Consider the following 26544-nt stretch of genomic DNA (forward strand, 5'->3'; position numbering starts at 1 on the left):
TGCAGATGAAACAGTTTTATTGAACTGAAAGCAATGGAATAAAAATACAGAAACTTCCCTTTGCTTTTGAATACTCTCTTTGTGCTGCAGAAAACAATGTCTGAAGTTGGGCTCTTCCTCTGACCAATCAGGAATATCTAGGGCTCTCTTCACACTTAGAGAAGTTAGGTTGAGTCTGCAAGTTCAGGGCTCTACTTGGGTTTATGCTCTACTTCGTGCATCCAAAATGTGAACAGAACGGTTCATGGTATTATTATGAGAGGCTTGAACGAGACAGCTTCAAACTACTGCATTTGTAAGTCACCACATAACCTGCTTACTTATGTTGAATTCTGAGACTCACATATGCTCTCTCTGTGTGAATGCAGCTCACGCACCTGAACTGCTTGAGGAAAACAATAACCAAAAGTGTGTCATTTCTTAACCTGAAAATTTCCAAAAGAGAAACTAAACATTAATATGCCTTTTGATAGAACAGTAGTATTTCATGACCCTGATGGCCAATATAAACAAAAAACTTCAGCCATCCCCCTGTGAAACTGCCCTGGTCCTGAAATTAGACCTAGACATTCTTGTCTTTAAATTCCACACACACAAGGTGGAATGTTTTTGTACAGCCTAGTACTGGATACTTTATTTGCAACATTGTATCAGTCATTAACCGAGCAACACCTGAACTTGTAAAAAAAAAAAAAAAAAGCCACATTTACACATGTTGAAACAGTGAATGCAACAATTGTTTTACGTGTAACCACATGACAAAAGTGATGTCAGACACCACAGATTTGCTGGTTCTCCTCATGTTCACCCATGTCCAGGATTTCTGTTCTCCTAGGGTTGAATGCACTTCTTATTCTAAGAACGTGGAATGTAATGAGGAAAGGGAAATGCATAAAATAAGAAAAGGCAAAAGAGTGATGTTCCCTCTTTAGCTTTTTAGCTGTGAAATAGTTAATATCCCAATATGATATACATTCCAAGTTACCTGAGTTTAGACTTCAACTGAAGTACCTGAAGCTAGGCCATAGGGTGGGCACTGTGCAACTGTTGTGGCCATTTATTTATTTATTTTTTTGCATTGTATGTATTACAGAAGTTAGAAACAAACACCTGGATCAATTGTAAACATAATTCTGAAGTACAGTATTTTTCCATAGGACAAAACACAGCAAGACATTTTCTATTTAGACAGGCAACTTTCTGATATAGAGCTTATTTATACTGAAGAGTTTGGAACAAAACACAGGACACAGTACTAATCTGTCAAACATACTATGAAATGCATAGTCTCCACTTAAAATGCTGAATGATACACACATTTTTGCAAGCATTACTGCTTTCCACAAAAACTGCTGAATAGGAGTTCCGTCCCTGCCAAGATCAGTGTTAAGAGATACTTTATGATGCTGATAAGTATTCTGTTGGTGGTGGTGTCAAGAAGTTTGTCACTCCATGCAGATAGATGTCTGAGATCTAGTTCCTAATCCAGGGAACACAGGGTAGAGACCAGCTCCCCCTCTGCTTTAGATGATCACGTAGTTCTGAGCGGAGATGTGCTCCTCACCCTGCAGTTCCTGCAGGAGCTGCTGCGGCTGCTGGGATGGCTGTTGGACAGAGGCCTCTGTGGAGCCCGTCACGCTGGTGTCATCAGAAAGAGACGTAAAGGAAACCCGGGAGGAGAGCTGCTCCACGGTCAGGGTGGCCAGAGCTGAGCTCTGGCCAGAGTTAGGAGAGTTCTTGAGCATCAGGTCAGAGGCAGGTAGGAGAGGGCCTAGAAGTTTTACAGGACAGAAAGCTGATCCGGTTGGGATGAAATTAACCTTGTTTTTGTCAGGACATGAAAAGAGAGGGGCTGCGATAGGCTGGCGAGACCTAAAACCATAAAACAAAATTAGGTTTACAATCACTAAAAAGTTAGGCACTTTCTGAATTAATTGGAGTTCTCTAAAACAGCTAAAATGTGGATGGCAGGGAATGAATTAAGTGTACACAGAGGGGTAAACATCTTCCATAGCACAAGTCAGCTGGCATACTACTGATGTACACAGCACTGAGGAGACATTTAAAACAAAAGGATTTTCAAAAGGACTGGGCAGACAGAATTTTTCAGAGATTAGTTTGCTTTCATTCATTTAGAACATGGATTATGTGATGTTAAAATGACCTTTTCTGTTAAGTATATTGGGAGAGGGATTACCCAATCATGTATTTGGTTTTCAGCATTTCCTCCTTTTTCTGTATCTCTATACATACTTCTACTAACACAGATCAGGAAAAATAGTTTCAGTAGTTTCTTGATGAGTCAGCCCAACAGAACAGCGTCCACAAGCCCTTCCTCTCCTCCCCTGCCCGGGAACTAAGCCATCAACTCCTGCAGGACCCGTCTCTGTCCCCTTCTAGGTTACAAGAGTACAGCAGCCTCCACTAGGGCACCTGCACTGGGACAAAGGGATGAGTGAGTCCAAGAGCCACACGCTCTTTTTATGAGTTATTCTGCCAAGTATTTACAGCATGAACCTCTTTTACCTTTAAGTTCTATTTTATACGTACCGAACTTTCAAAAAGAAAAAAAAATCTGTGAACAGAAAGTCTAAATTCAATGAATACACATGCTAGATGTGTCTACAGGGAAGGAGACGAGTTGGTGAGTTCCCTCTGGCTTGTGGTATCACTGTCGTTAAGGCTAGCCACACATGGATATTCACTTTGCTGCTAAATGTCTTTTTCTTTTTAGCCATCTAAATTAATAGAACTTTTGAAAGGAAAATTCTTAATGATTAAAAATAAATCTTTTAGGTAGTAAGGATGAATTTCCAAGTTTCTTTGTATTAGCATATTTCCAGCACACAGACTCTAATTCTCCTTCAATAAGATCTCTTTTGCCTATTCAACTCTCTTTTCATAATTTGCTTTTGAGACACATTATCAGCTGGATGGAGTAGTTGATTCATCTGTAATCAACTGGTCTCAGTAAAAAGCTTTACAGCTTTGCAGATCCCAGCTGACAGAAAAGACATTACTTACGCCATTTCCTCAAAGACCTTCACTCGCTCACATCCCTCTGGGGGCTCCCGTTTGAACATGTAGCTGTTGTTTGGTTTGGGAGATGAAGCATACTTGGGTAACGGTGAGCTACTCCCACTGTCTGTAAATTTAAAGCAGTTATATTAACTAGTGATTGAAAGCTCTTTTAAATTAAATTTGATTTCCAAACAAGCAGCCTCTTGCACAATTTATCCACTATTGCCCCTTGGCTTCCACCACAGAGCTTCCTTTACTGCAAAGCTGTTTCTAACATCCTTGTGTAGTACATATCTTATGAATAAAAGCTTCAATGCAATAGTAATCTGCCATACCACAGAACATAAAAAGCAGATATTTTGGTCCAGACAACTGCATTTTGAGTAAAGTAGAGCTGTAATCCTGAAAATAAATACATCATTATGTATTTCAAAAAGGTAAATAAATGGGGTAATATGTATAGCCATGCAGAATTTTAAGAGATTAAATACAGCATTCTCTATATTTTCTCACTGTTCAACCAATTTAATTGAAAATTTTAATATGTGGAATAATCTTCATTATAAAAGTTCTTAGCAGAAATGTTAGTTTTACTAAACACTGTGAATAACATGTATGCAGGAAAAAATAGGCTTATAACACAATATACTTTTCCTTGGCCCACAATGAAAAAGGTAATGTTCAGAATTTTGCCTTTAAAATTATTGGACAAAAGAATTTTTTGAGCACTATTTGTATTTTCGCTGCTGGAAGCATGAGGAATCTAAAAGCATCTCTATCTAACATGTTTTCTTCGTATTTTTGACCAAAAAGAAATGGTCTATTCATGAAAAGCCATAAAACCTATATGCAGTTTCTCCCTTTCCTACCTGGCAAAGGATTTTGGAAATTCATATCCACCAAAATATGTCATTATCTTTTTAAGATGCCAAGTTGTAAAGTCAGTAACATACCTTTATAAATACAATAGTCCTATTTAAACAAATTCTGACTTAATGCAAACCAATCCCCCATGCTAAAATACTAAGCACATGACCTATTGAGATGTAGCATTTTCATATGTTTTTTTTTTTTTTTTTTTTTTTGCGGTATGTGGGCCTCTCATTGTTGTGGCCTCTCCCATTGCAGAGCACAGGCTCCAGACGCGCAGGCTCAGCAGCCATGGCTCATGGGCCCAGCCGCTCCGCGGCATGTGGGATCTTCCCAGACCGGGGCACGAACCCATGTCCCCTGCATCGGCAGGCGGACTCTCAACCACTGCGCCACCAGGGAAGCCCTTTCGTATGTATTTTGAAAGATGGCATTAGTACCATAAATTTCAGGTGTCACAATTTTGATAAGTTGCTTCAGTTTAGGATACAGTACATGGTCCAACATTCAGAATCTGAGTAATAGGGAGGGTTTTTTTAATCATCATTAATGAAGTATAATACACACTTAGAAAGTAGACCCTTGAGGCACACTTAGAGTGTATTTGGTGAATGATTCAGAGAGCACCTATGTAAGTCTTGGGCATGCAGATGTGTGCTTATATTTGAATATGGCTATATCTCTGGCTGGGAAATCATTGCCTGCAAAATAACAAGGCCACATTACTGGGAAACCTAGAAAACCTCATAGTTTCTCCATCACTACTGTTACACATGTCCATACAGATTATGCATAGTCTCTTGGAAGGAATTAAGTCTTATAGTTACGTTGGGTTTCTTCAGACTTGAGGATTTTCTTAGACTCAACATTTATCCTATATTGCTTAAACAAATGGGAGGGAGGAGAAGGAATATTATTTTTTCTCTTAAGTAGATGCAAAACATCATTAACTTGACTAGAGTCTGAGTTTGCTGCTATTTGAGCTAGGCTAAACCAAAACGACTGGTCTACAATCAAAAACTGGTGGGAATGAGGTCTTGAATTCAGTATAATACCAAAAATACAGGTTGACCTTGCTTTATTATCCAAGCAACCATGCCAAGGATATACATGAAAAAGTAGCTATGGTGTGTAGTGCCTCCATGGAGAGGACTGGTGGTAACAACACAGCCCTACTGCACGCAGGATGGGCCTAAAACCATGGGCTCGATGCCTTTAACAAGCCTTTTCTGCCATCAGCAGGGGTGTGACCATGTCAGTAGTTAAGAATCCACCCTATTATCATGTAAGAAAAGTCATCTTGGCCACTCTTACGGTCTCCTGTGTTCTATTTCTTATTACACCATCAGACCTACCACATGATTTCTCTCATAACATTACTGATGGTTTCAAGGGACCTTCCCAGAATTGAAAGCTAGATGTGAGTTGGATAATCAGCAAAACTGTCTTCCTATAAACAGTCTACAATGAATTAAATGTTCAATGGTTTTTCTCCTTGAAATTTTTCTAATTTCCGAGGCTTATATTTTTACAGAGTTTTACCCACTTAAACATTCTTTTATTGGGGGCGGGGAGGAGGGTGACAAATGTTTAAACAAACAAACACAATATATTGGTATCCCAGAAAGATAGTATTCAGTGCTGTTATACTGCCTTGACTTTTCAATAAAAACTGTTTGTTGAGAATATATATATACATATATGTGTGTGTGTGTGTGTGTATATATATATATGTGTATATATATATATATATATATACACATATATATATTACATTTAATGTTTGGTGGTCTGGAAAGACAAAGCTTGAAAGAAAAAAATTTGGAGCCGTAAACAGATTTCTTAAATCTGGGGTTTTTTCTTCAGGTAAATATGCAATCTGATAGAGTGCAAAGAGGAACAGGGAATGGAGACAACTTTCTGGGGTTTTAGCTGTGTCACTAGCTGTATAGTTGTATAACCTTCAACACAGCTGCCTCTCTAAGTTTCTATATAACTAAAGGAATTGCCATTCCTAACTCTGAAATTCTGTGATTTTTAAAAAAGGTTCTAACCTGCAAAAAAGGAACAGTGTACCAAAATATTTTTTTTTGCTTTACAAATGGCATGCTTTAAAAACAACTCCCATGAACAAACTATTCTACCCATTCCAAGCTTGGTTGTCTAACTCCTGCATTTAGAACTCTGTGTTGAGTTTAATAACCACATTTCATTAACAGAACATTATAAATGTGAGGTAAGCATGCTTGCTCAGGAGATTCAGGATGAAGTCTCATGGTAATCTTAATTTGATCCCTCCTGTTCACAAGCATGATACATTTTCTCATTCTGTTATCCCACAATAGGATAATAACTAGACATGTAATTGAGATTAAGTTAAATGTTACTTTATGTTCTTATAACGTCATAACCAATGAAATTAGATGTGATGAATATAATTATTTACATATCTGTCTGCATTCATAACAGTTTCACCTATATTTATAACAGAATCACCCAGATCTCAAAATAAAGAGTATGGAAAAATTTTATTGACTATTTTATTATAAAAGATTATACTTATGCATGTGTACCATATTTACGATTAAAATATAAGTAGTTTGATAAACATTTTAAAACACATCATAATGAACTAAAGCTTGGAAAAGTTAGAGATATTACTGAAGTCTGAAATTCCATATAGAAACAAGATTCATTAAACTATGTGTACTTTTACAGTTTTAGAGTTTTCTGAATTTCTCCTTATAAATGGCCTCCATTACTTCTGGTATGTTAAGTTGTATGGCCAATAATTGTAGTATAAAAAAATCATATATATTAAGTTGCTTCATTTATGTAGGAAGGTATGTAAAATCTCTGCCATGGTTCTTTTCTAGCCCTAAGTCTTTATACGTGCTTTATCTCCTACTATCAGATTACTTTATCAGATTAAGTAAAATTAATTCTAAAATAAGTAATATAATTACAGGGTGGTGGTTCTTAACCCTGGTTTCACATTAGACTCATCAAAGATGTTTTAACAATACTATTAAATGCCAATGTTGAAACCTCACCCCTCAAGAGGTTCTGATTTAATTAGTCTAGGGCCCATTCCCAGGCATGTGCTGGCTGTTTTTTTTGGTAAAGCTCCCAAATGCTTTTGAAGTACAGCCAAAGTTGATAACCAATCATGAAAACATTAAAACACTGGTATGGAGTCAAGCCACCTGACTTCTGTCTAGGCCTAACTGCATGGCCTAGGAAAAATGTGATCCCCTTGTGTTTTGATCTATAAAATGGGAATAACTACTGATATGATGGCTGTGAAAAATGTGTACCTGAAACAGAATAAGCTCTCAATAAATACTGCTACAATAGTAGAAAGAACACATCATTCCTAATTCACAAATTAACAAAGGTGAACCATTCAGAAATTAAATGCCTATTCTACTTTCTTGGTAGAAGAGAGTAACAGAAATGTCATTTTTAATAGGTCTGCACACTAACTTTATTAAGGTATATAAAGGTAAGATTTTGTGTCTGGTGGGGAAGCCGAGTAACATTTGGAGTACCAGATTCTCCAGTTTATGACTGCCTAGTAGGAGCTCTGCCAGTTCATGATGGCATCTTTTAGCATATGGAGATCTATCATTCCGAAATTTTAAAACTAATGCCTAAAGTATACAGATTCTATAGATTCCTCTACATAAAAAATATTTTTATTACATGTGTAGCAAGAGCCAGTAGAATGTAATTATTATTCTCTCTTTCAAAGCTAGAATAACAGGCTGAGAAAACGAGCATAGAGTTCAACCAACACTAAACTTAGTGACAAAGTTAGCCAATTTAGAATAAGTTTATAAATATGAACTAAATGGGATCTAAACAGAATTGCTATTCTAGTATTAAAATTACTTCTTTTCCAGAAAATGTGGTATGTATACACAATGGAATACCACTCAGCCATAAAAAAGAACGAAATTTTGCTATTTGCAGCAACATGAATGGACTAGGAGGGCATTATGCTAAGTGAAATAAGTCAGACAGAGAAAGACAAATACTGTAGGATATCACATGTGGAATTTAAAAAATACAACAAACTACTGAATATAACAAAAAAGCAGATTCACAGATATAGAGAACAAACTACTAGTGGTTACCAGTGGAGAGGGAAGTGGGTAGGGGCAATACAGAGGTAGGGAAATAAGAGGTACAAACTATTAGATATAAGCTACAAGGATATACTGTACAACAGGGGGAATATAGTCAATATTTTATAATAAGTATAAATGGAGTATAACCTTTAATAATTGTGTATCACTGTATTGTATTCCTGTAACTTATATAATAGTGTAGAGTAACTATGCTTCAATTTAAAAAATTACTTTTTTGCATCAGGAAATGAAATTATCATCTATAGTGTAACTTGATGGTCTAATGAAATCAGGAGAAACAACTGTATAGCGTTTCTTGACAACAAACTTTTGGAACCAGTTGGCATTACTGATTGTATTGAAAACCTGCATTTTCAGTGGAAAAAAAAAAACTGTGGAAGAGTAAGGAGAACATTTGACTTTTACAAATAGTCTCTAATGTTCCTCTACAATTTCAAAGTCAACCTTTTATGAGAAGGTTACAAAATTTTAATAAAACAACACATCAGCTATAGCTAAGATCTCCCTTACATCAGCATTCAGCAAAGGGTAAGGAGAGAAAATGTAACATAATCCGTGTTACTTATATTTTTGAACTTTGTCTCAAATAAGACTGTGTTTTGAAGTAATGGGACTTACATTCCAAATGTTAGACCCATTAATTAAATATTTGTCATATGTGGAAGGTGTTTTATATTTTAATCATTTATTCTGTATTCACTGAATTGATATTAATTTACAAATTAAGCAAACAAATCATAGTTGTGCCTTTGTTTTTGTGTACTCACAGTAAGTACAATGCTTCTTCTGCAAACATAATCCCGATATGCAGAACAACATTGCTTATTATTGTCTCCAAATCTGACTTGGCATCGTTGATATGCTAACTACTCACTCGGAATCTTACATGAACGCGAACAAATCACTCTGAATCTGACTATCCGACGTGGCAGTTAAAAAATGAAAGCAAATCACTCTGTCGAAGACAGTCTGCAAACCGATTTATAGACTAAAATCTTGTCTCTTATAAATCATAATGGTAAAACTAAACTGAAAATAAATTTCAGATTACCCAGAATATTTTATATCTTGAAAAGTAATGTAATTAAGGTTCTCAGCAAAATCAAAATCAGTCTGATGCAATCTTAGTTTTTTTATATTCTTGAGGTTTTTAAATGAAAAAATTTCTAGGGACATCAGTTTTCAAAACACTGAAACACACTGTTCATATTAAAGTGCTCCTAAAGTATCCTACAGGGGGAAAAATGAAAACTTCTAATAAAATTTCAATATAATTTTAAATGTACACTTATATATATTTACCGAGCACTTAATTATGTACAAAACAGAAGATAAAACAAAATGCTATGTATCAGGTAAAACTCAGTATTTCTCTCTTTTTTTTTTCCTTAATTCTTGCTAAAGGGAAATGGTATTATAACATCTTTTCAGCAGATAACCAAATGTAATCTTAAACTTATATAATAGTCATCTTCAAGCCTGTTCCTTCTCTGACATTCACTGCCTTATTAATAGTGGTAATCGTCTTCTTATGTCCCAAGCCAGAACTTTGTTAGAACTTTGCCTTTATCCTCATTTTTCTAATCCCTCACCTTGTACATTTAATCAACCACCAAATGCTGCTGATTCTTCTTCAGTATATTTCCTCCGATTCCTTTGCCCTACACCTGTGGTTTCCCAATTAAGGTGCACTAAACAATCTGCTGATATGCAGGAAGAAAATAGAACATTTATACATATTTACTTTTTATCTCTAAAAATAAGAAACTAAGCTTTACCAGCAAATATTTCGTATATGGATTGAATTATGTACTTACATAACTTAGAAATATATAAATTTATATTACGGGTACAAATTAAAAATTACTGGAAAAAGGTATGTAATAATTCAAGTTTGGAGAGACGGGACTAGGCTATTAAAATAGCATCTTATCTTCCCCTCTTGCTGTCTCTCTCCACTTCTGTAGCTTTTTTTTTTTTTGCGGTACGCGGGCCTCTCACTGCTGTGGCCTCTCCCGCCGCGGAGCACAGGCTCCGGACGCGCAGGCTCAGCGGCCATGGCTCACGGGCCCAGCCGCTCCGCGGCATGTGGGATCCTCCCGGACCGGGGCACGAACCCGTGTCCCCTGCATCGGCAGGCGGACTCTCAACCACTGCGCCACCAGGGAAGCCCTACTTCTGTAGCTTTATCCTTAAAGCTGGTCATGTCCTTTAGCTCAGCAGTCCCCAGTCTTTTTGGCACCAGGGGCCAGTTTCGTGGAAGACAGTTTTTCCACAGACGGGGTGGGGCGGTGAGGGCTGTGATGGCTCAGGTGGCAGTGCGAGTGACGGGGAGCGGCAGGTGAAGCGTTGTTTGTTGTTTGCTCGCCTGCCGCTCACTGCCGGCTGTGCCACTGGGTTCCTAACAGGCTGCAGACCCCTACGGGTCCACAGCCCGGGGGTTGGGGACCCCTGCTTTAGCTGACAAAAGATCTTTGCTTGCTTCTTCATTTCTTTCAGCAAGGCTACAAGGCCCTTATGAAATAGTGGCCTTTCCACCTACCTCTCCGCTCTCACTGCTTTCTACTCCTTACCATTTTACCCTATGCTCTAGCCACACAATTTTTTTTTAAACTGTTCTCTACACACCAGCCTCTTTCATAGCTGAAGGACTCTGTAATGGCTATTCCTCCTGCAAAGGCAGCAAGTAGTAGTGTGAAGTTCCTACAGAAGATCTCTGTTGGCATCTGGACTTCACAAGATTTAGGAAAGTTAACTTCATTTCTCTAAGCCTTAGGCTCCCCATTCTTGAAATAATGACAATGTCCCTCCTCATCGGATTGTGATACTATTACAGGGGATAACAAAGGTAAAGTCACCTGGGCAAATTTAATCATCATAACAATCCTGTGAGGCAGGTGCCATCATTTTCCTTAATTACAGGTGAGAAAACAGATACAGAGAGGTTGAGTAACTTGCCCAAGGACACATGATTAGTAAGTGGCAGAGCAGAGTTCAGCCTGGCTGCACCAGAGTCGGAGTTCGTCACCATCATGCTATCTGCCTCACTGTTTTGATCTGTCTCAACTCTAGTGTCCTCATTAGACTAGACGATCGAGTTCCAATGTAACATTCCATGTCTCTCCTCAGTAGAGTCTTAGAGTGTAGGCAACAGCTTCATTGGGTCTGCCTTCTGTTAGTCTCACAAGGAGACAGTGCAAGGAGTGGCTTCAGTGTGTCCATATTTCTTCTCAGAGGAACATAAAAGATAACAGGGAGAAAAAAATTCAACAGATCCCCTTTCCTCTAGCCCATACCCTATTTTTCCCCCAGTCATGATCAGAGTAGAAGATGAGATGGATTTTAGCAAAGTTACTTCCCTTCCCCTAATTTCAACAGGAAATTTGAACTTTATGGCTTCTTTCTCACCAAAGGCCTATGATCACTAAGTTAGCATAATCTTAGAGTGGTGACTGTTTATTATCTTTTTTTGGTTGGTGGTAGCGGGGAGGATTATCATACTCTTCCTGAACATTCAAAAGCCTAACATATATAAGTTAACCACTTAAGGAAAAAGATGCTAATGTTTTCAACAAAGCTATAAAAATATATTCTTAAAAAAATGGACATACCATGAAGAAGGAATACGCAAAAAATCTTGACTAAGCACTACTCCATGCTAATGCTAGGCGCCACTCTAGTTGCTGAGGATAAAGTAATGAGCAAAATAAAGTTACCTGCTCTTGATGGAGCTTATAGTCTAGTAAATAGATAATAGAAGATTAAGTGAAATTATATGTGTGGATATATTAATAAATTTTGGTTTGCTTTTGTTTTAGACTCTGAGTTGTAACTGCTAGAACTGAGTTGTATACTTACTAATAATTTTGAATTAAGAATAGTAACTCATCCATAGAGAGCTAGCACGGCAACTGCTGTTAGTAAAATTGTAGACATTTTCCAAAAGAGGGGGAAAAGGCATTTACTGGATGCTTCTCATACGCATCAGATAATGGGAGTATATGTAATTTTAGATGTACTCTTGAAAAAGCAAAACAGGGAAGATGACCTTAGGGATGTAATTCTAGAAAAGTTCACTTTTTAACCTATGGAATAATTCCTTTGTTGGAATAAGATTTCTACACTCTTTGTAATTTTACCAGCAAGAGGTTCTTCTAGGATAATAAGCATCCTAGAATTATGTGGGGAGAATCTTTTGATTGAGAAACAGATTCAGGTTCAAAAGCAGCAATTTGCAAGGTGTGGTAGCTAAAAGAAGTATATCCAACATATCTATTTTCACAATATAAACCACAAAAAGAAAAGTACCGCAAAATCTTGGCTGATTAGGATATCTAGAAGGTGGAGAGTTAAAGTATGGTAAGGGCAAAGGTCAAACAATGTTAAGAAATAGAGCCCTAAAGATGAATGCAAATAGGGTTTAAAATGTATACAGAAAGGAATAAGATATCAAAAAGAGTCTCTTTTAAAAGTCTGCCTGGGGTCAGCCCTAGACCCTGAAAAGATAATACTTTTTTTTCTTTTCTGCAACTATGGGCTGCTCAGTCCTAATACCCAAAGTTTAGAAATATTAATATTTACAAGTTAAATCATAGTATGAGTTAAATAGGCTTATATGCGTTGTGCCCTGGAAACTCCATCTACATGATATACACTGTTCCTGTGGGAAAACATAGTTTAAGTTCCGAGTAATCAATTTATGGACTCTTGGAATACAACTCTTGGTAGTTGACCTGAGTAGAATGGCTCAGTTGACGTCATGATTAGAATAATCAACGTTTCCACAATATCTTGCAAAACTGCAGAATTTTATAACAAGCTGCCTAAGTGAATTGTGCCAAAGATCAACTATAAGTGGCAGACTGAAGTCTAGATTTTGTGGCTTGCTACCTTATTAAAGAAAGCTGGCAGAGCTGCTAAAAGAACTAATATTTGACACTTCCATTTACATTATATAAATGACTGTTTTTCTCCCTTGCATTTTGGGCATGATAACGTAGAAGAATTTAGGCTAACTCTTAGGATATATTCTGAAGATGTCAAGATAATAAGAGCTCTTATTCTGGATCCCTGAATTCTCCACACAGATCATAATGTAGGAACTGTGGCTGTTACTAGGTTAGTAAGCCTAGCAACTTTACACATGTTACCAGGCTGCCTTCAGTCTTTAGGTCACTGGAAAAATCTGTCAAAAACCCACCAAACCCAAAAAACTAAAACCTGAAAATAGTCTCTTAAAGGCTGGACTTTTCTCAATAATGAGAGTGTTTTTGTCCTGGCATTGCAATTGAAACAGCCAAAGAACCACTATGCTAATCAACTAAAATTATTTTATAGGTCTCAAATTATATATGTGTCATGGAGAAAAACAGATGTTAAGAATAAGCAGAAATAATAAAGTCAGGAAAAGGATAAGGATATAACAGATGAGTACTAGAAAAATAATCAGCTAACTAGCACATCTCTCATTAGAGCTATATACTCACAATGCCTATCACTCTCCCCACCTGTGCATGCCAATCCAGGCACCTAAGGATGTCTAAACTAGCTAGTCTACAACAGCAACTACAGAATAGGTAGGTACTCCAAATCAATTCTAGTTGACTACAAAATTACAGTATCAATTCTGTTTTCAGAGTTAATGATGCACACCTATTAGAAATCTATAGCTTCCTTTTTTTTCTCTTTACTGGAAATAAATGTAAAGAAACAAAAGACCAATTTAAGCTTCACTGTGGAAAAATACAAATTGTAAGCTAGAATTAGTATCTTAAAAAAATTTGGACTGTCCACTCTGAAGTAATGAGTCAGAGATTATTCTATAGTTTGAATGATTTAAATATGTAAGTTTCAGAAATTGCAAAACTGACAACTCCCTCTCCTTTGTACCTTTAGTTTTCTGAACATATTTGTATAATAGTGTAGATATATTAAGAAACTTATGTCATGAGGTCTTAATTCCCAAACTGAGGTAGTTTTGTAGAAAACAGAAAAGTGTCTTAAATGATTCTGTAGTTTTCTTAGTTTCTAAAGAAATTAAAAAAAATCACTATTAGTCATACCCAACACCATTTATTGAGTGTTTACTACATACCAAGAGTTGTGCTAAGCACTTTGTTCCAATATCTCATTTAACCCCAATAATGGTATGAGGTATGAAAACAAGTATTATCACCTTGTTTTACTAAGAAAAAAATTTGTTTTAACTATTAGGGGAAAAACTGTAGGCCTTAGAGATGATGTGGACCAACATTCTCATTTTACATTAAATAAACAAGAGGAACAGAAGAAAGATAAGACACTTGTGTCATGCAGGCAGATATCTGGTATAAAAGAATAAAAGGGCAAAGAGAAAAATATACAACCAAAAGCAGTCTTAGGAAAAAGTCTAACTTCTCTAAGAAACAGCCAGAATTCAGAATATTGTACGATCTCAAAGAGATACCTGCACTCCCATGTTCATTGCAGTATTATTCACAATAGCCAAAACATGGGAACAACCTAAGTGTCCATGGACAGATGAGTAGATAAAGAGAATGTGGTTCTAACTGGTTGTGAGATTGCCTCATAGAATATAGTCCCATAGAGGCCAAGAAGACCATCTCACAACCAGCTAACCAAAATGGAATTCATCTATCAACTTCCTAATACATCTCCCTTTTGGTTCAGCATCTCTCAACTATCCACAGTATTAAACTTAGAAGAAAATAAAACTTCTGAATTAACTGCCTAGCCTTATTATCACTGTTATTTTTACTTTTAACTTTAACCCAACTGTAAGTGCTAATAAGTAGCAAAAGTGGTCTGCACTTATCTTTTGTAGTGGTATAATAAAAAAAATACGGGTTTTACAAGATCTGTTTCACCATATACCACCTCTGCAGCCTACAATAAATTATGATTATTTAACATTTCCATTTACCTTCAAAACAAATCCTTCTACTAGAAGCAAGGTGTTTTCTTGTTTGTTTTACTATGTAACATCCATACTAAAGATGCGAGGCAGTGACTGCTGTCGTAGGATGCCTCAGTGAAATGAAAGTTTCCTAGTCTGCATTCTACAAAATCGACATTCCACTTGAAGCAGAGAGATGCCTAACTAAGGTACTGCTTTCAGTACATCCTTAATGGAGGAAGAGAGTTCACAAGGCTTCCAATAAGGAAAAGGTGAAAAGGGGAGAACTGTTAAGATCCACCCACAGAAATAAAAGCAGAGGACAAAGTCCAAAGTAGCTTCCATCTAACATCTCAGCAGAGAATTAGGCGTAATGATGACTTAAAGAAGCCAGACCAAAAGAATACACACTGCATCAATCCACTTCTATGAAATCCAGTAACAGGGAAAAATTAGACTATGATGATGGAAGTCAACAGTGGTTACTTCTAGGGGGAGAGGAGAAGGATACTGTCTGTGAAGGGGGCTAGGGATCCTTCTGGGTTGCAAAAAATGTTCTGTATCTTGATCCAGGTAGTGGTTTCATGAGTGCATATGTGTGTAAAAATTCAGGGGGCTTAGCACTTAATATTTGGGTACTTTAAATGTATTAATACCTCAAAATAAAACAAACTGAGGGGGTTGGGGGTCAAGTCAGGACAAGGCCCTAAAAAAATCCTGTAAGATTCTATAAACTTTAATTTTTTCATGTTTTAAAATTTGTGTTGCCTATGATCTTCTTGTGGTGAAAAGCAATAAATGTGTTACAAAGGAAGTTCAGTGTTTCTTTGTAAGTAGCTAGGAAGGTGGAAGCTGGGCAGTCTGCGGTACCTTCGGTGTCTGAGTCTGAGGGGCCAAGAAACTGAAAGAAGAGAGTGAACAGTGGTAGCCAAGTGCCTGGCACGAAGACAGGAGGAAATGGGGAGACAGGGCTTGACAGGTAATAAGAAACCCCACGGGTTCTGCACTCTTATTGGTGTTAGTTAATAATTCATCTACATACCATAATATATATTCCCTGATGTGCTGCAGGTACTTTTTAAACTCTATCCCACTTGGTTAAAAATATACTCATTCTTCCAACAGATTTTTTTTAGAAATTATTTCCTCCCAAATTAATCTGAATATGAAATCTAACCTCAGGCACGAGGAACATAAACTTTACCATAACCATCCTTAACTCTGGACAATACCAAGGAAAAAACTGTGTTATATGATGTGAAGCTGTACACATTCATTTTATAGCTTTCATTAGCTGTTATAACCATGCGCTGTGCTCCTCTGACACATTTATGGAAGATGTTTGCGAAAGTCACAAAGAAGGGGGTACATGAAACCAATGAACAAACCAACCTAGATCAACCAATCCTTTACAATCCCACCATTTAATGAAAGAAAAAAGGTGATGTAATGGTCTAAGACAAAGAAAGTAGAATGACCAAGGCCTTATAACAAACCCTCTAAATGGATGATTTCATTCTCACCTTTATCACGATCATAGAGTAAATCTTCTGTTGAGCAAGGGCTACCATCCTGGGATTCCGGGGGACAGAAGGGGGAGACACAGGGGGAGTGACTGCTGCAACTACTGCTGCGCTCCTGCACAGAGGGGGTCTGCGTGTCGATGCTGCGAGTGCTGCTGCTCCGGTAGTGAGCAGGGAGGGGGGCTCTCCGACCATCCGGGATATCCAAAGGCTGGAAAAGCAACAACCATCACCGTCAGTGACAGTTCATATACTCCATCCACATAGAAAGCACTGGTGTTTCTTTTGATTTCATTTTGCAGTATTATCGCCACCACAGCTGATTCTTCAGAGAATAAAGATACCAATATTGTGTCTTAATTTCTGCCAGTCACTTTTAGGTCAGCACTCCCAGTAATACTCTTCAAGGACAGGGGTTTCTTTTTAACACTGTATCCCTAGCACTGTGTCTGGCACACAGCAGACATTCAATAAACATTTGCTTTAAGAATTAGTCAAACTGCACAAGAAGTCACTTTGACTTGATAATAAAAAAAGAGAAATCTCATATTCACAGGTATGGATTTCCATTTGTTCATTCTTTCCTCTTATTATTATTTTTTTACAAGCCAGGAACAGATTTTGCAGTTTACCCAAAATTTATAATAAAAGGTTTATTCTATTAGTACTCAAGGGAGGATATTAAGGTAACTCAGAACATTTCTTCTAATTTGGTATCCAACTGAGTAGGACTACTAATGAATTTTGCTTAGTTCTAATGCATTGTTCTGAGTGGCAAAAATAAAAAATAGAAATGAAATTATAATCATAGAATCATATATGAATCATATATTTTTGACCCGAGAAGACCCTAGACCTCATTAGCACAATGTTTTTACCAATAAAGAACCTACAGTTTATTTTATTTTTTTAATAAATTTATTTATTTTATTTATTTTTGGCAGCGTTGGGTCATCTTTTTTTTTTTTTTTTTTTTTTTTTGCGGTATGCGGGCCTCTCACTGCTGTGGCCTCTCCCGTTGCGGAGCACAGGCTCCGGATGCGCAGGCCCAGCGGCCATGGCTCACGGGCCCAGCCGCTCCGCGGCATATGGGATCCTCCCAGACCGGGGCACGAACCAGTATCCCCTGCATCGGCAGGCGGACTCTCAACCACTGCGCCACCAGGGAGGCCCACGTTGGGTCATCTTTGCTGAGCGCGGGCTTTCTCTAGTTGCGGCGAGCGAGGACTACTCTTCGTTGCAGTGGCTTCTCTTGTTGCGGAGCACAGGCTCTAGAGTGCAGACTCAGTAGTTGTGGCGCACGGGCTTAGTTGATCTGCAGCATGTGGGATCTTCCCAGACCAGGGCTCAAACCCGTGTCCCCTGCATTGGCAGGCGGATTCTTAACCACTGCACTGCCAGGGAAACCCCAAGAACTTAAAGTTTAGAGCTCCTGGTGACATGGTCAATCAAATGGCATCAGAGCTTCAGTTGCAGTGGACTCTTTCTACTCTGCTTCTGCTGTAAAGATATATCTTGCTCATCAGCATGCTAACAAAGTGAGGTCAACAAATACAATTGTATATGTTTACAGTATTTTTGTCATTATATAGACAAGATTGAAATGCTAGGAAAAAAGAACCAATATATTAGTTTATTTACAACTTATTTTCACTGTTTACTGCTATTACTCTGAGCTTTGTCATTTCAGAAATTTTAGAAACACTGCCAGAGGGAAAATGAAGTAAGATAAAAATTAGGCAAGACTCAAAATATATCAATGTTTTTCTACAACAAATAAAGAGAAGGTCAAAACCTAAAATAAAAACTTCATCTATCTATGCAGAGTTGCTAAACCAAAACTATACCATTTTCACAACCTGACAATGACCATGCTATTGTAAAGAGAATATTCAATTATGGAATATTAGTTAATTTTGTCAACAAACGAAAAGAGTAAAAATTTCCAATTTAGGAAAGAAAGATTCCCAAAGGAATATTAAGTTACTTGGTCAAACGCTAAGAAAATTATTTATTATTTAAAATTTTTCTTTTACTTAACTAAATTTAGATTTTTACAACACTGCACTAAATTTTAGAATGAACAATTCTAAGAATAAATCATTGGTGCAGGTTTTTGGGGGTTTTTTTGGACAAAATTATGTGATAGGTGTGTGAGGTTTTCAGAACCACCCATAAAGGAAGATCATTTTGGAATATATATGAGGGTTTCATGACAGAGGTCTTTCTTAAAACTTAGATATTTAAGTCAAGGAAAATGCTGCTTTAATAAAATGTCAATATTGGTAATTAGTAAAAGAATAATGTATCAATTTATAACTAAAAAAAGTTTAAGAATTTGAGTTATCTTTATTTGTGTCCTATCTGATACAATCACTTTGTATTCCTATTTCTGAATCTTTAACTGGATAATATATTTCCTTAACCAACTTCTGTTTTCTTGGGGAGGGGGTTCAGAAGAATTAGAATAACAAAAAAGATTTCAGAAGTTTACACATTTACACAAAATAATGATGGGAAATATAAAGGCTTAGGAAGCTACTGACAGGTTCACTGATGGTGACATTTTGATTTATTAAAACTTTGAGGCACACTTAATCATAAATCTAAAAATTCTTAAAATTAGTATTTTAGTTAGAACTGTGTAGGTTATCCCAGAGTAATTCTGAAGTGGCTACTGTGAAATTAGAATATGACTTACTTAAAAGCAGAACTATGTTATTATTTTTTTAATTGGAGTAAAATTGCTTTACAGTGTTGTGTTTCTGCTATACAATGAAGTGAATCAGCTATATGTATACCTATATCTCCTACCTCTTGAACCTCCCTCCCGCCCCCCCACCCCATCCCATCCATCTAGGTCATCACAGAGCACTGAGCTGAGCTCCCTGTGCTATACAGCAGGTTCCCACTAGCTATCTATTTTATACATGGTAGTGTATTTATGTCAAACCTAATCTCCCAATTTGTCCCACCTTCCCCTTCCCACCGTGTTCACATGTCCATTCTCTATATCTGCGTCTCTATTCCTACCCTACAAATAGGTTCATCTGTAACATTTTTCTAGATTGCACAGATATGTCTTAATATACTATATTTGTTTTTCTCTTTCTGGCTTACTTCACTCTGTTCTAGGTCCATCCACATCTCTGCAAATGACCCAGTTTTGTTCCTTTTTATGGCTGAGTAATATTCCATTGTATATATGTACCACATCTTTATCCATTCATCTATCATTGGACATTTAGGTTGTTTCCATGTCCTGGCTATTGTAAATAGTGCTGCAATGAACATTAGGGTATATGTGTCCTTTTGAATTATGGTTTTCTCAGGGTATATTCCCAGTAGTGGGAGTGCTGGGTCATATGGTAGTTCTATTTTTAGTTTTTTAAGGAACCTCCATACTGTTCTCCCTAGTGGCTGTATCAATATACATTCCCACCAACAGTGTAGGAGGGTTCCCTTTTCTCCACACCCTCTCCAGCATTTACTGTTCATAGATTTTTTTGATGGCCATTCTGACCAGTGTGAGATGATACCTCACTGCAGTTCTGATTTGCATTTCTCTAATAATTAGTGATGTTGAGCATCTTTTCACGTGCTTCTTAGCCATCTGTATGTCTTCTTTGGTGAAATGACTACTTAGGTCTTCTGCCCATTTTTTAATTGGGTTGTTTTTTTAATATTGAGCTCCATGAGCTGTTTGTATATTTTACAGATTAATCCTTTGACCATTGCTTCATTCACAAATATTTTCTCCCATTCTGAGAGCTGTTTCTTTCTCTTATTTATGGTTTCCTTTGCTGTGCAAAAGCTTTTAAGTTTCATTAGGTCCCATTTGTTTATTTTTGGTTTTATTTTCATTACTCTAGGTGGGGGGTCAAAAAAAGATGTGTTTTTCCTATGTTTTCCTCTAAGAGTTTTATAGTGTCTGGTCCTACATTTAGTTTAAGTCTTTAATACTTTTGGAGTTTATTTTTGTGTATGGTGTTAGGGAATGTTCTAATTTCATTCTTTTACATGTAGCTGTCCAGTTTTTTCATCACCACTTATTGAAGAGGCTGTCTTTTCTCCATTGTATGTTCTTGCCTCCTTTGTCATAAATTAGGTGACCATATGTGTGTGGGTTTATCTCTGGGCTTTCTATCCTGCACCATCGATCTACATTTCTGTTTTTGTGCCAGTACCATACTGTCTTGATTACTGTAGCTTTGTAGTAGGGTTTGAAGTCAGGGATTCCTCCAGCTCCATTTTTCTTTCTCAAGATGCTTTGGCTATTCGGGGTCTTTTGTGTTTCCACATAAATTGTAAAATTTTTTGTTCTAATTCTGTGAAGAATGCCATTGGTAGTTTGATAGGGATTGCACTGAATCTGTAGATTACTTTGGGTAGTATAGTCATTTCACAATACTGGTTCTTCCAATCCAAGAACATGGTACATTTCTCCATCTGTTTATGTCATTTTTAATTTCTTTCATCAGTGTTTTATAGTTTTCTGAGTAAAAGTTTTCTGCCTCCTTAGGTAGGTTTATTCCTAGGTATTTTGTTCTTTTTGTTGCAATGGTAAATGGGATTGTTTCCTTAATTTCTCTTTCTGAGTTTTCCTTGTTAGTGTATAGGAATGCAAGAGATTTCTGTGCATTAATTTTGTATCCTGCAACTTTACCAAATTCATTGATTAGTTCTAGTAGTTTTCTGATGGCATCATTAGATTTTCTATGTATAGTATCATATCATCTGCAAACAGTGACAGTTTTACTTCTTCTTTTCCAATTTGTATTCCTTTTATTTTTCTTCTCTGATTGTCGTGGCTAGGACTTCAAAACTATGTTGAATAAGAGTGGCAAGAGTAGACATCCTTGTCTTGTTCCTGATCTTAGTGGAAATGCTTTCAGTTTTTTACCATTGAGTATGATATTTGCTGTGGGTTTATCATATATGGCCTTTATTATGTTGAGGTAGGTTCCCTCTATGCCCATTTTCTGGAGAGTTTTTTTATCATAAATGGTGTTGAATTTTGTCAAAAGTTTTTTCTGAGTCTGTTGAGATGATCATATGGTTTATCACAATGATTGATTTGCATATACTGAAGAATCCTTGCATTCCTGGGATAAATCCCACTTGATCACTTGATCATGGGGTATGATCCTTTTAATGTGCTGTTGGGTTCTGTTTGCTAGTAATTTTTTGAAGATTTTTGCATCTATGTTCATCAGTGATATTGGCCTGTAGTTTTCTTTCTTTGTGACATCTTTGTCTGGTTTTGGTATCAGGGTGATGGTGGCTTTGTAGAATGAATTTGGGAGTGTCCTCCCTCTGCAATTTTTTGGAAGAGTTTGAGAAGGATCAGCGTTAGCTCTTCTCTACATGCTTTATAGAATTTGCCTAAGAAGCCATCTGGTCCTGGACTTTGGTTTGTTGGAAGATTTTTAATTAGTTTCAATTTCATTACTTGTTTATATTTTCTAATTCTTCCTGGTTCAGTCTTGGAAAATTGTACCTTTCCAAGAATTGTCCATTTCTTCCAGGTTGTCCATTTTATTGGCATATAATTGTTTGTAGTAGTCTCTTATAATCCTTTGTATTTCTGCAGTGTCAGTTGTGATTTCTCCTTTTTCATTTCTAATTTTATTGATCTGTGTCCTCTCTCTTTTTTTCTTGGTGAGTCTTGGCTAAAGGTTTATCAATTTTGGTTATCTTCTCAAAGAACTAACTTTTAGTTTCATTGATCTTTGCTATTATTTTCTTCTTTTCTATTTCATTTATTTCTTCTCTGATCTTTATGATTTCTTCTACTGACTCTGGATTTTCTTTGTTCTTGTTTCTCTAGTTGCTTTAGGTGTAAGGTTAGATTGTTTTTTTGAGATTTTTCTTGGTTCTTGAGGTGAGATTGAATTGCTATAAACTTGCCTCTTAGAAGTGCTTTTGTTGCATCCCATAGATTTTGGATCACTGTGTTTTCGTTGTCATTTGTTTCTATGTATTTTTTAATTTCTTCTTTGATTTCTTCAGTGATCTCTTGGTTATTTAGTAGCGTACTGTTTAGCCTCCATGTATTTGTGTTTTTTACAGTTTTTTTCCTGTAACTGATTTCCAGTCTCATAGTGTTGTAGTCATAAAAGATGCTTGATATGATTTCAATTTTCTTAAATTTTCTGAGGCTTGTGCCCCAAGAAGTGATCTATCCTGGAGAATGTTCTGTGTGCGCGTGAGAAGAAAGTGTATTCAAGCAGAACTATGTTACTAAGTTTCATCTTCTAGTACAGTTTTCCTTAGCAGTTCTTAAAGAATTAGCAAATATGTGTCTGATTATATCATCCTCAAAAAATTGGACCAATTTTACTTCCTTACATTACTGTTCTTAAATGTTACTTAATGTATAAAGGAAACATTTTAATGGCATACACAGCTAAGCTAAGAGACAGCACAGTTTCCAAAGGGTTCCTTTTTGGACTAATAAATATAACATAAAAATTTAACTCTAGGGAGAGTGAAATGGCACAACCTTTTGGGATGGTAATTTTAGCAATATTCATCAAAATTTAAAACGTGCAAATGCTTTGACCCAGCAGTTTCACAGCCAGGGAATTGTGTGCCAAGAGTACACTATGTTTTCTAAAGCACTGCTTATGATGACAAAAACTGAAAACAGGGCCTCCCTGGTGGCGCAGTGGTTGAGAGTCCGCCTGCCGATGCAGGGGATACGGGTTCGTGCCCCGGTCTGGGAGGATCCCATATGCTGCGGAGTGGCTGGGCCCGTGAGCCATGGCCGCTGAGCCTGCGCGTCCGGAGCCTGTGCTCCGCAATGGGAGAGGCCACAACAGTGAGAGGCCCGCATACCGCAAAAAAAAAAAAAACTGAAAACAATCTAAATGCCCATCAGTAGGGGACTTTTAAATTATGGTACTTTCATACAGTGATTCAATATATATTAGCATACATACACATATTTGGAAGCATATACAATAAACTGTGATTAATGCTTATATCTGCTAAGCAATATTCAGAATTGGAAAAAGTTTCTTTTTCAATTTTATAAATATAAAATTGAACTGTGTGAATTTTGAGATGAACTGTAAATCAGTTTTAAAATCTACACATTATTTGAAGGAATTAGATACACATTTGACATAAGTTAAATCATATTTTAGTTCTAAAAAACCATCAGATAGATAATTAAGCCAAATGCTACTTGATGTTTTCTTTTGTTGAGTATATCTTTAAAATGTGGTCAAATATAGGTTCATATGCAGGAGTGTCCAGATTTCTTTTCTGGGACAGAGGTAATTTATAAAGTATTTTTGATTAATTCAAATGGATCAGAGACCTAAATATAAGAGAAAGCTAAAACCATAAAACTCTTAGAAGAAAACACAAGAATAAATCATTGTGACCTTAGATTAGGCAATCTTTTAGATATGACCGAAAAGAAAATGAAAGGTGAAAAGACAACCCGCAGAATGGGAGGTATTTTCAAATCATATATCTAATAAGGGATTTTTATCTAGAAGGTAAGAACTTTATAGAGACATTTTACCAATCAATAGTAAAAAGACAACCTAATTTTGAAATGGGCAAAGGATCTAAATAGACAGTTTTCCAAAGAAGATATACAAATGGTCAACACCATGATGAGATACCACTTCACATTCACTAGAATGGCTACAATAAAAAAGACACATAATTACAAGTGTTGCTCAAGATGGAGAAATTGGAACCTTCATACACAGCCAGTGGGGATGTAAAATGGTGCAGTGCATCCACTTTGGAAAGTAGTCTGGCAGTTTCTCAAAAGGTTAAACAAAGAGTTACCATACAAGCAATTCCACTCATGGGTATATACTCAACAGAAATGAAAACATCATGTTCACACAAAAACTTGTATATAAACTTCATAGCAGCATTACTCATAATAGCCAAAAAGTAGAAACAATGGAAATGTTTATCAATTAATGACTGGATAGTAAAATCTGTATGATTGAATATTATTTGGCAATAAAAAGGAATGAAGTACTGATACATATTACACTGTAGGTGAACCTTAAAACCATTATGCTCAGTGAAAAACACCTGTTACAAAGGCCATATATTGCATGACTGCATTTATATGAAATGTCTAGAACAGGCCAATTCATAGATGGAGAAAGTAGATTAGTTCTTGCCTCATTGGAGGAAAATAAGAGATGACTGCTAAAGGGTATGGAGTTTCTTTTTGGGGTGATGAAAAAGCTGTAAAGTTGACTGCAGCATTGGTGGCACAACTCTGTGAATATGGTAAAAACCACTGACTTGTACACTTTAAATGGGTAAACTGTATGGTATGTGAATTATATCTAATAAAGCTGTAACCCTCCCAAAAAAAGACTTTTGAGACAGTCCACAATATTAAAGAAAAAAGTGATTCAAACATCCCATGTAACCTTACCTTGGACACTTCCTCTTTCCCGTTATTTTCTTTAATGAATACCTTTTCTAATTCGGGACTTATTCCTTCTACATTGCAGGGCACACGTGAAACAGATGATTTTGGCACTGATACATTTGACAGTGGCATAGGGACTGATCTTGATCCAGTAGCCTACAAAACAGAAGATAGGTGTTATCAAATTATTTGTGGCCAAAGAAATCAAGAACTAAAGAGCATGGTAAATCTTAAAAGAGAAACTCAATGAGCAGAGTTATTTTGAAATTTCAAATACAATATAAATTCAGATACACATACAGCAGTTTAGGTTCCAAAGTAAGGAAGTAAGGTAAAAATTAGAGAGTCAAAGTAATCCTTTATGTAAGTATAAAGGTATGATTGTAAACTGTACACACTTTTCCAGTAGAATGGCAGAAATCGAGTGTCCTCTACACTGTTTAATTTTTTTTCTTTTTACTGGAAAAGCATAGTTGAAATCATGTAAGTTGAGTGTATCACGTGACACTTCAGCTCTGCTCTGTGCTTGTGTATGTGTTTAAAACATTTGTTCCCTGCACTGTGACAATTACCTTATAGTATTTTTCATTTCCATTTTATCAACCATTTAAGAAAGGCTTTTGGATTACTAAGTAGTGTGGCAACAATATCATGTTAAGTTCAGTAACACTCACTTAACAACTATAAGGTTGCTTTCAAAAGTCCTTTGGAGGAGTTGTCAAAAATTAACCACCTCTCATAGCTGTCCTGCAGGAGGTACCACAAAGTGTAAGACAAGCCTTTTGATGCTCAAGGAACTTAAAGAACAGAAAGGAAATAAGAAAAATAAAGATGAACAAGGTAAAAAAGAACAGTATATGATCTCTACCTTATTCTGAATGATTAAAGTTGATATATATGATTCATAATGAGGTAGACAGCTAGTCATTGATTAAATGAATAATATATTTCCCACACTCAGTGCTGTGCTCCTGCCATCTGTAAACTGCTGCCCACGAATGTCCTTTGTCTCATTATTAATGCATGAGCTTTTTTCATATTAAAGTTGTAACTCTTTGTCATACATTTACTGTTTACTTTAGTATGAAATATCTTTCAGTACTTTTATGGTTTTTCATATTTAAATATTTAACCTACCATGATTTATTTTTTGTGTATGTTATGAAGTAGTATTTTTTCCCACATAGTAATCAAACTGCCCCAACATTTCTTTATGGATTCTGTATTTGATTTCCTTGAGTTGTTACTTGATAATCCCTATACAGAGCTCCACTTTAACTGCTCTAACTTTATAGCAGTTACATTTTGCATTTTGGTATCCTATAGGGAAAGCCTTTTCAAATTTTCTTTTTAACTGGCATTACTTTTCCGTATTACCTTTGAAAATAACTTTTAAAGTAATAAAACAATTCCTTTTACATTTCCATTGGAACTCAATTTGTATGTTAATTTTGGTCAAATTACTATTTGAAAATTATTGAGTCTTCCCATGCATGAATGACTTCCCATTTGTCTCTATTTTATATTTCATATCCTCAATAAAGTCTTATAGTTTGCATATTTCTTTTAAGCCTAGGCATTTTATATTTTTCATTATGTATATACTAACAAGTTATTGCTAGTTGTAACATAATAAGAAATATGTACTTAGTTTCTACC

The 26544-nt window shown here is 36.3% G+C and overlaps 1 protein-coding gene across 2 annotated transcripts in view; it reads right to left on the bottom strand.

The window, feature by feature from the left end:
• Window positions 1–654: 654 nt before the first annotated feature.
• The window catches only part of GLCCI1 (glucocorticoid induced 1), a 121414-nt gene continuing 95524 nt past the window's right edge, over window positions 655–26544 (bottom strand). For both annotated transcript variants that reach the window (XM_060108106.1, XM_060108105.1), the window contains exons 5-8: window positions 24889–25041; window positions 16464–16674; window positions 3025–3145; window positions 655–1872 (exon numbers count right to left, since the gene is read on the bottom strand). In XM_060108106.1, coding sequence (XP_059964089.1) covers window positions 1524–1872; window positions 3025–3145; window positions 16464–16674; window positions 24889–25041 — 834 coding nt within the window. In that variant the 3' untranslated portion in view covers window positions 655–1523. The remainder of the gene's footprint in view (window positions 1873–3024; window positions 3146–16463; window positions 16675–24888; window positions 25042–26544) is intronic.

This window comes from Mesoplodon densirostris, chromosome 9 (genome assembly GCF_025265405.1).
Source record: "Mesoplodon densirostris isolate mMesDen1 chromosome 9, mMesDen1 primary haplotype, whole genome shotgun sequence".
Classification (NCBI taxonomy): Eukaryota; Metazoa; Chordata; class Mammalia; order Artiodactyla; family Ziphiidae; genus Mesoplodon; species Mesoplodon densirostris.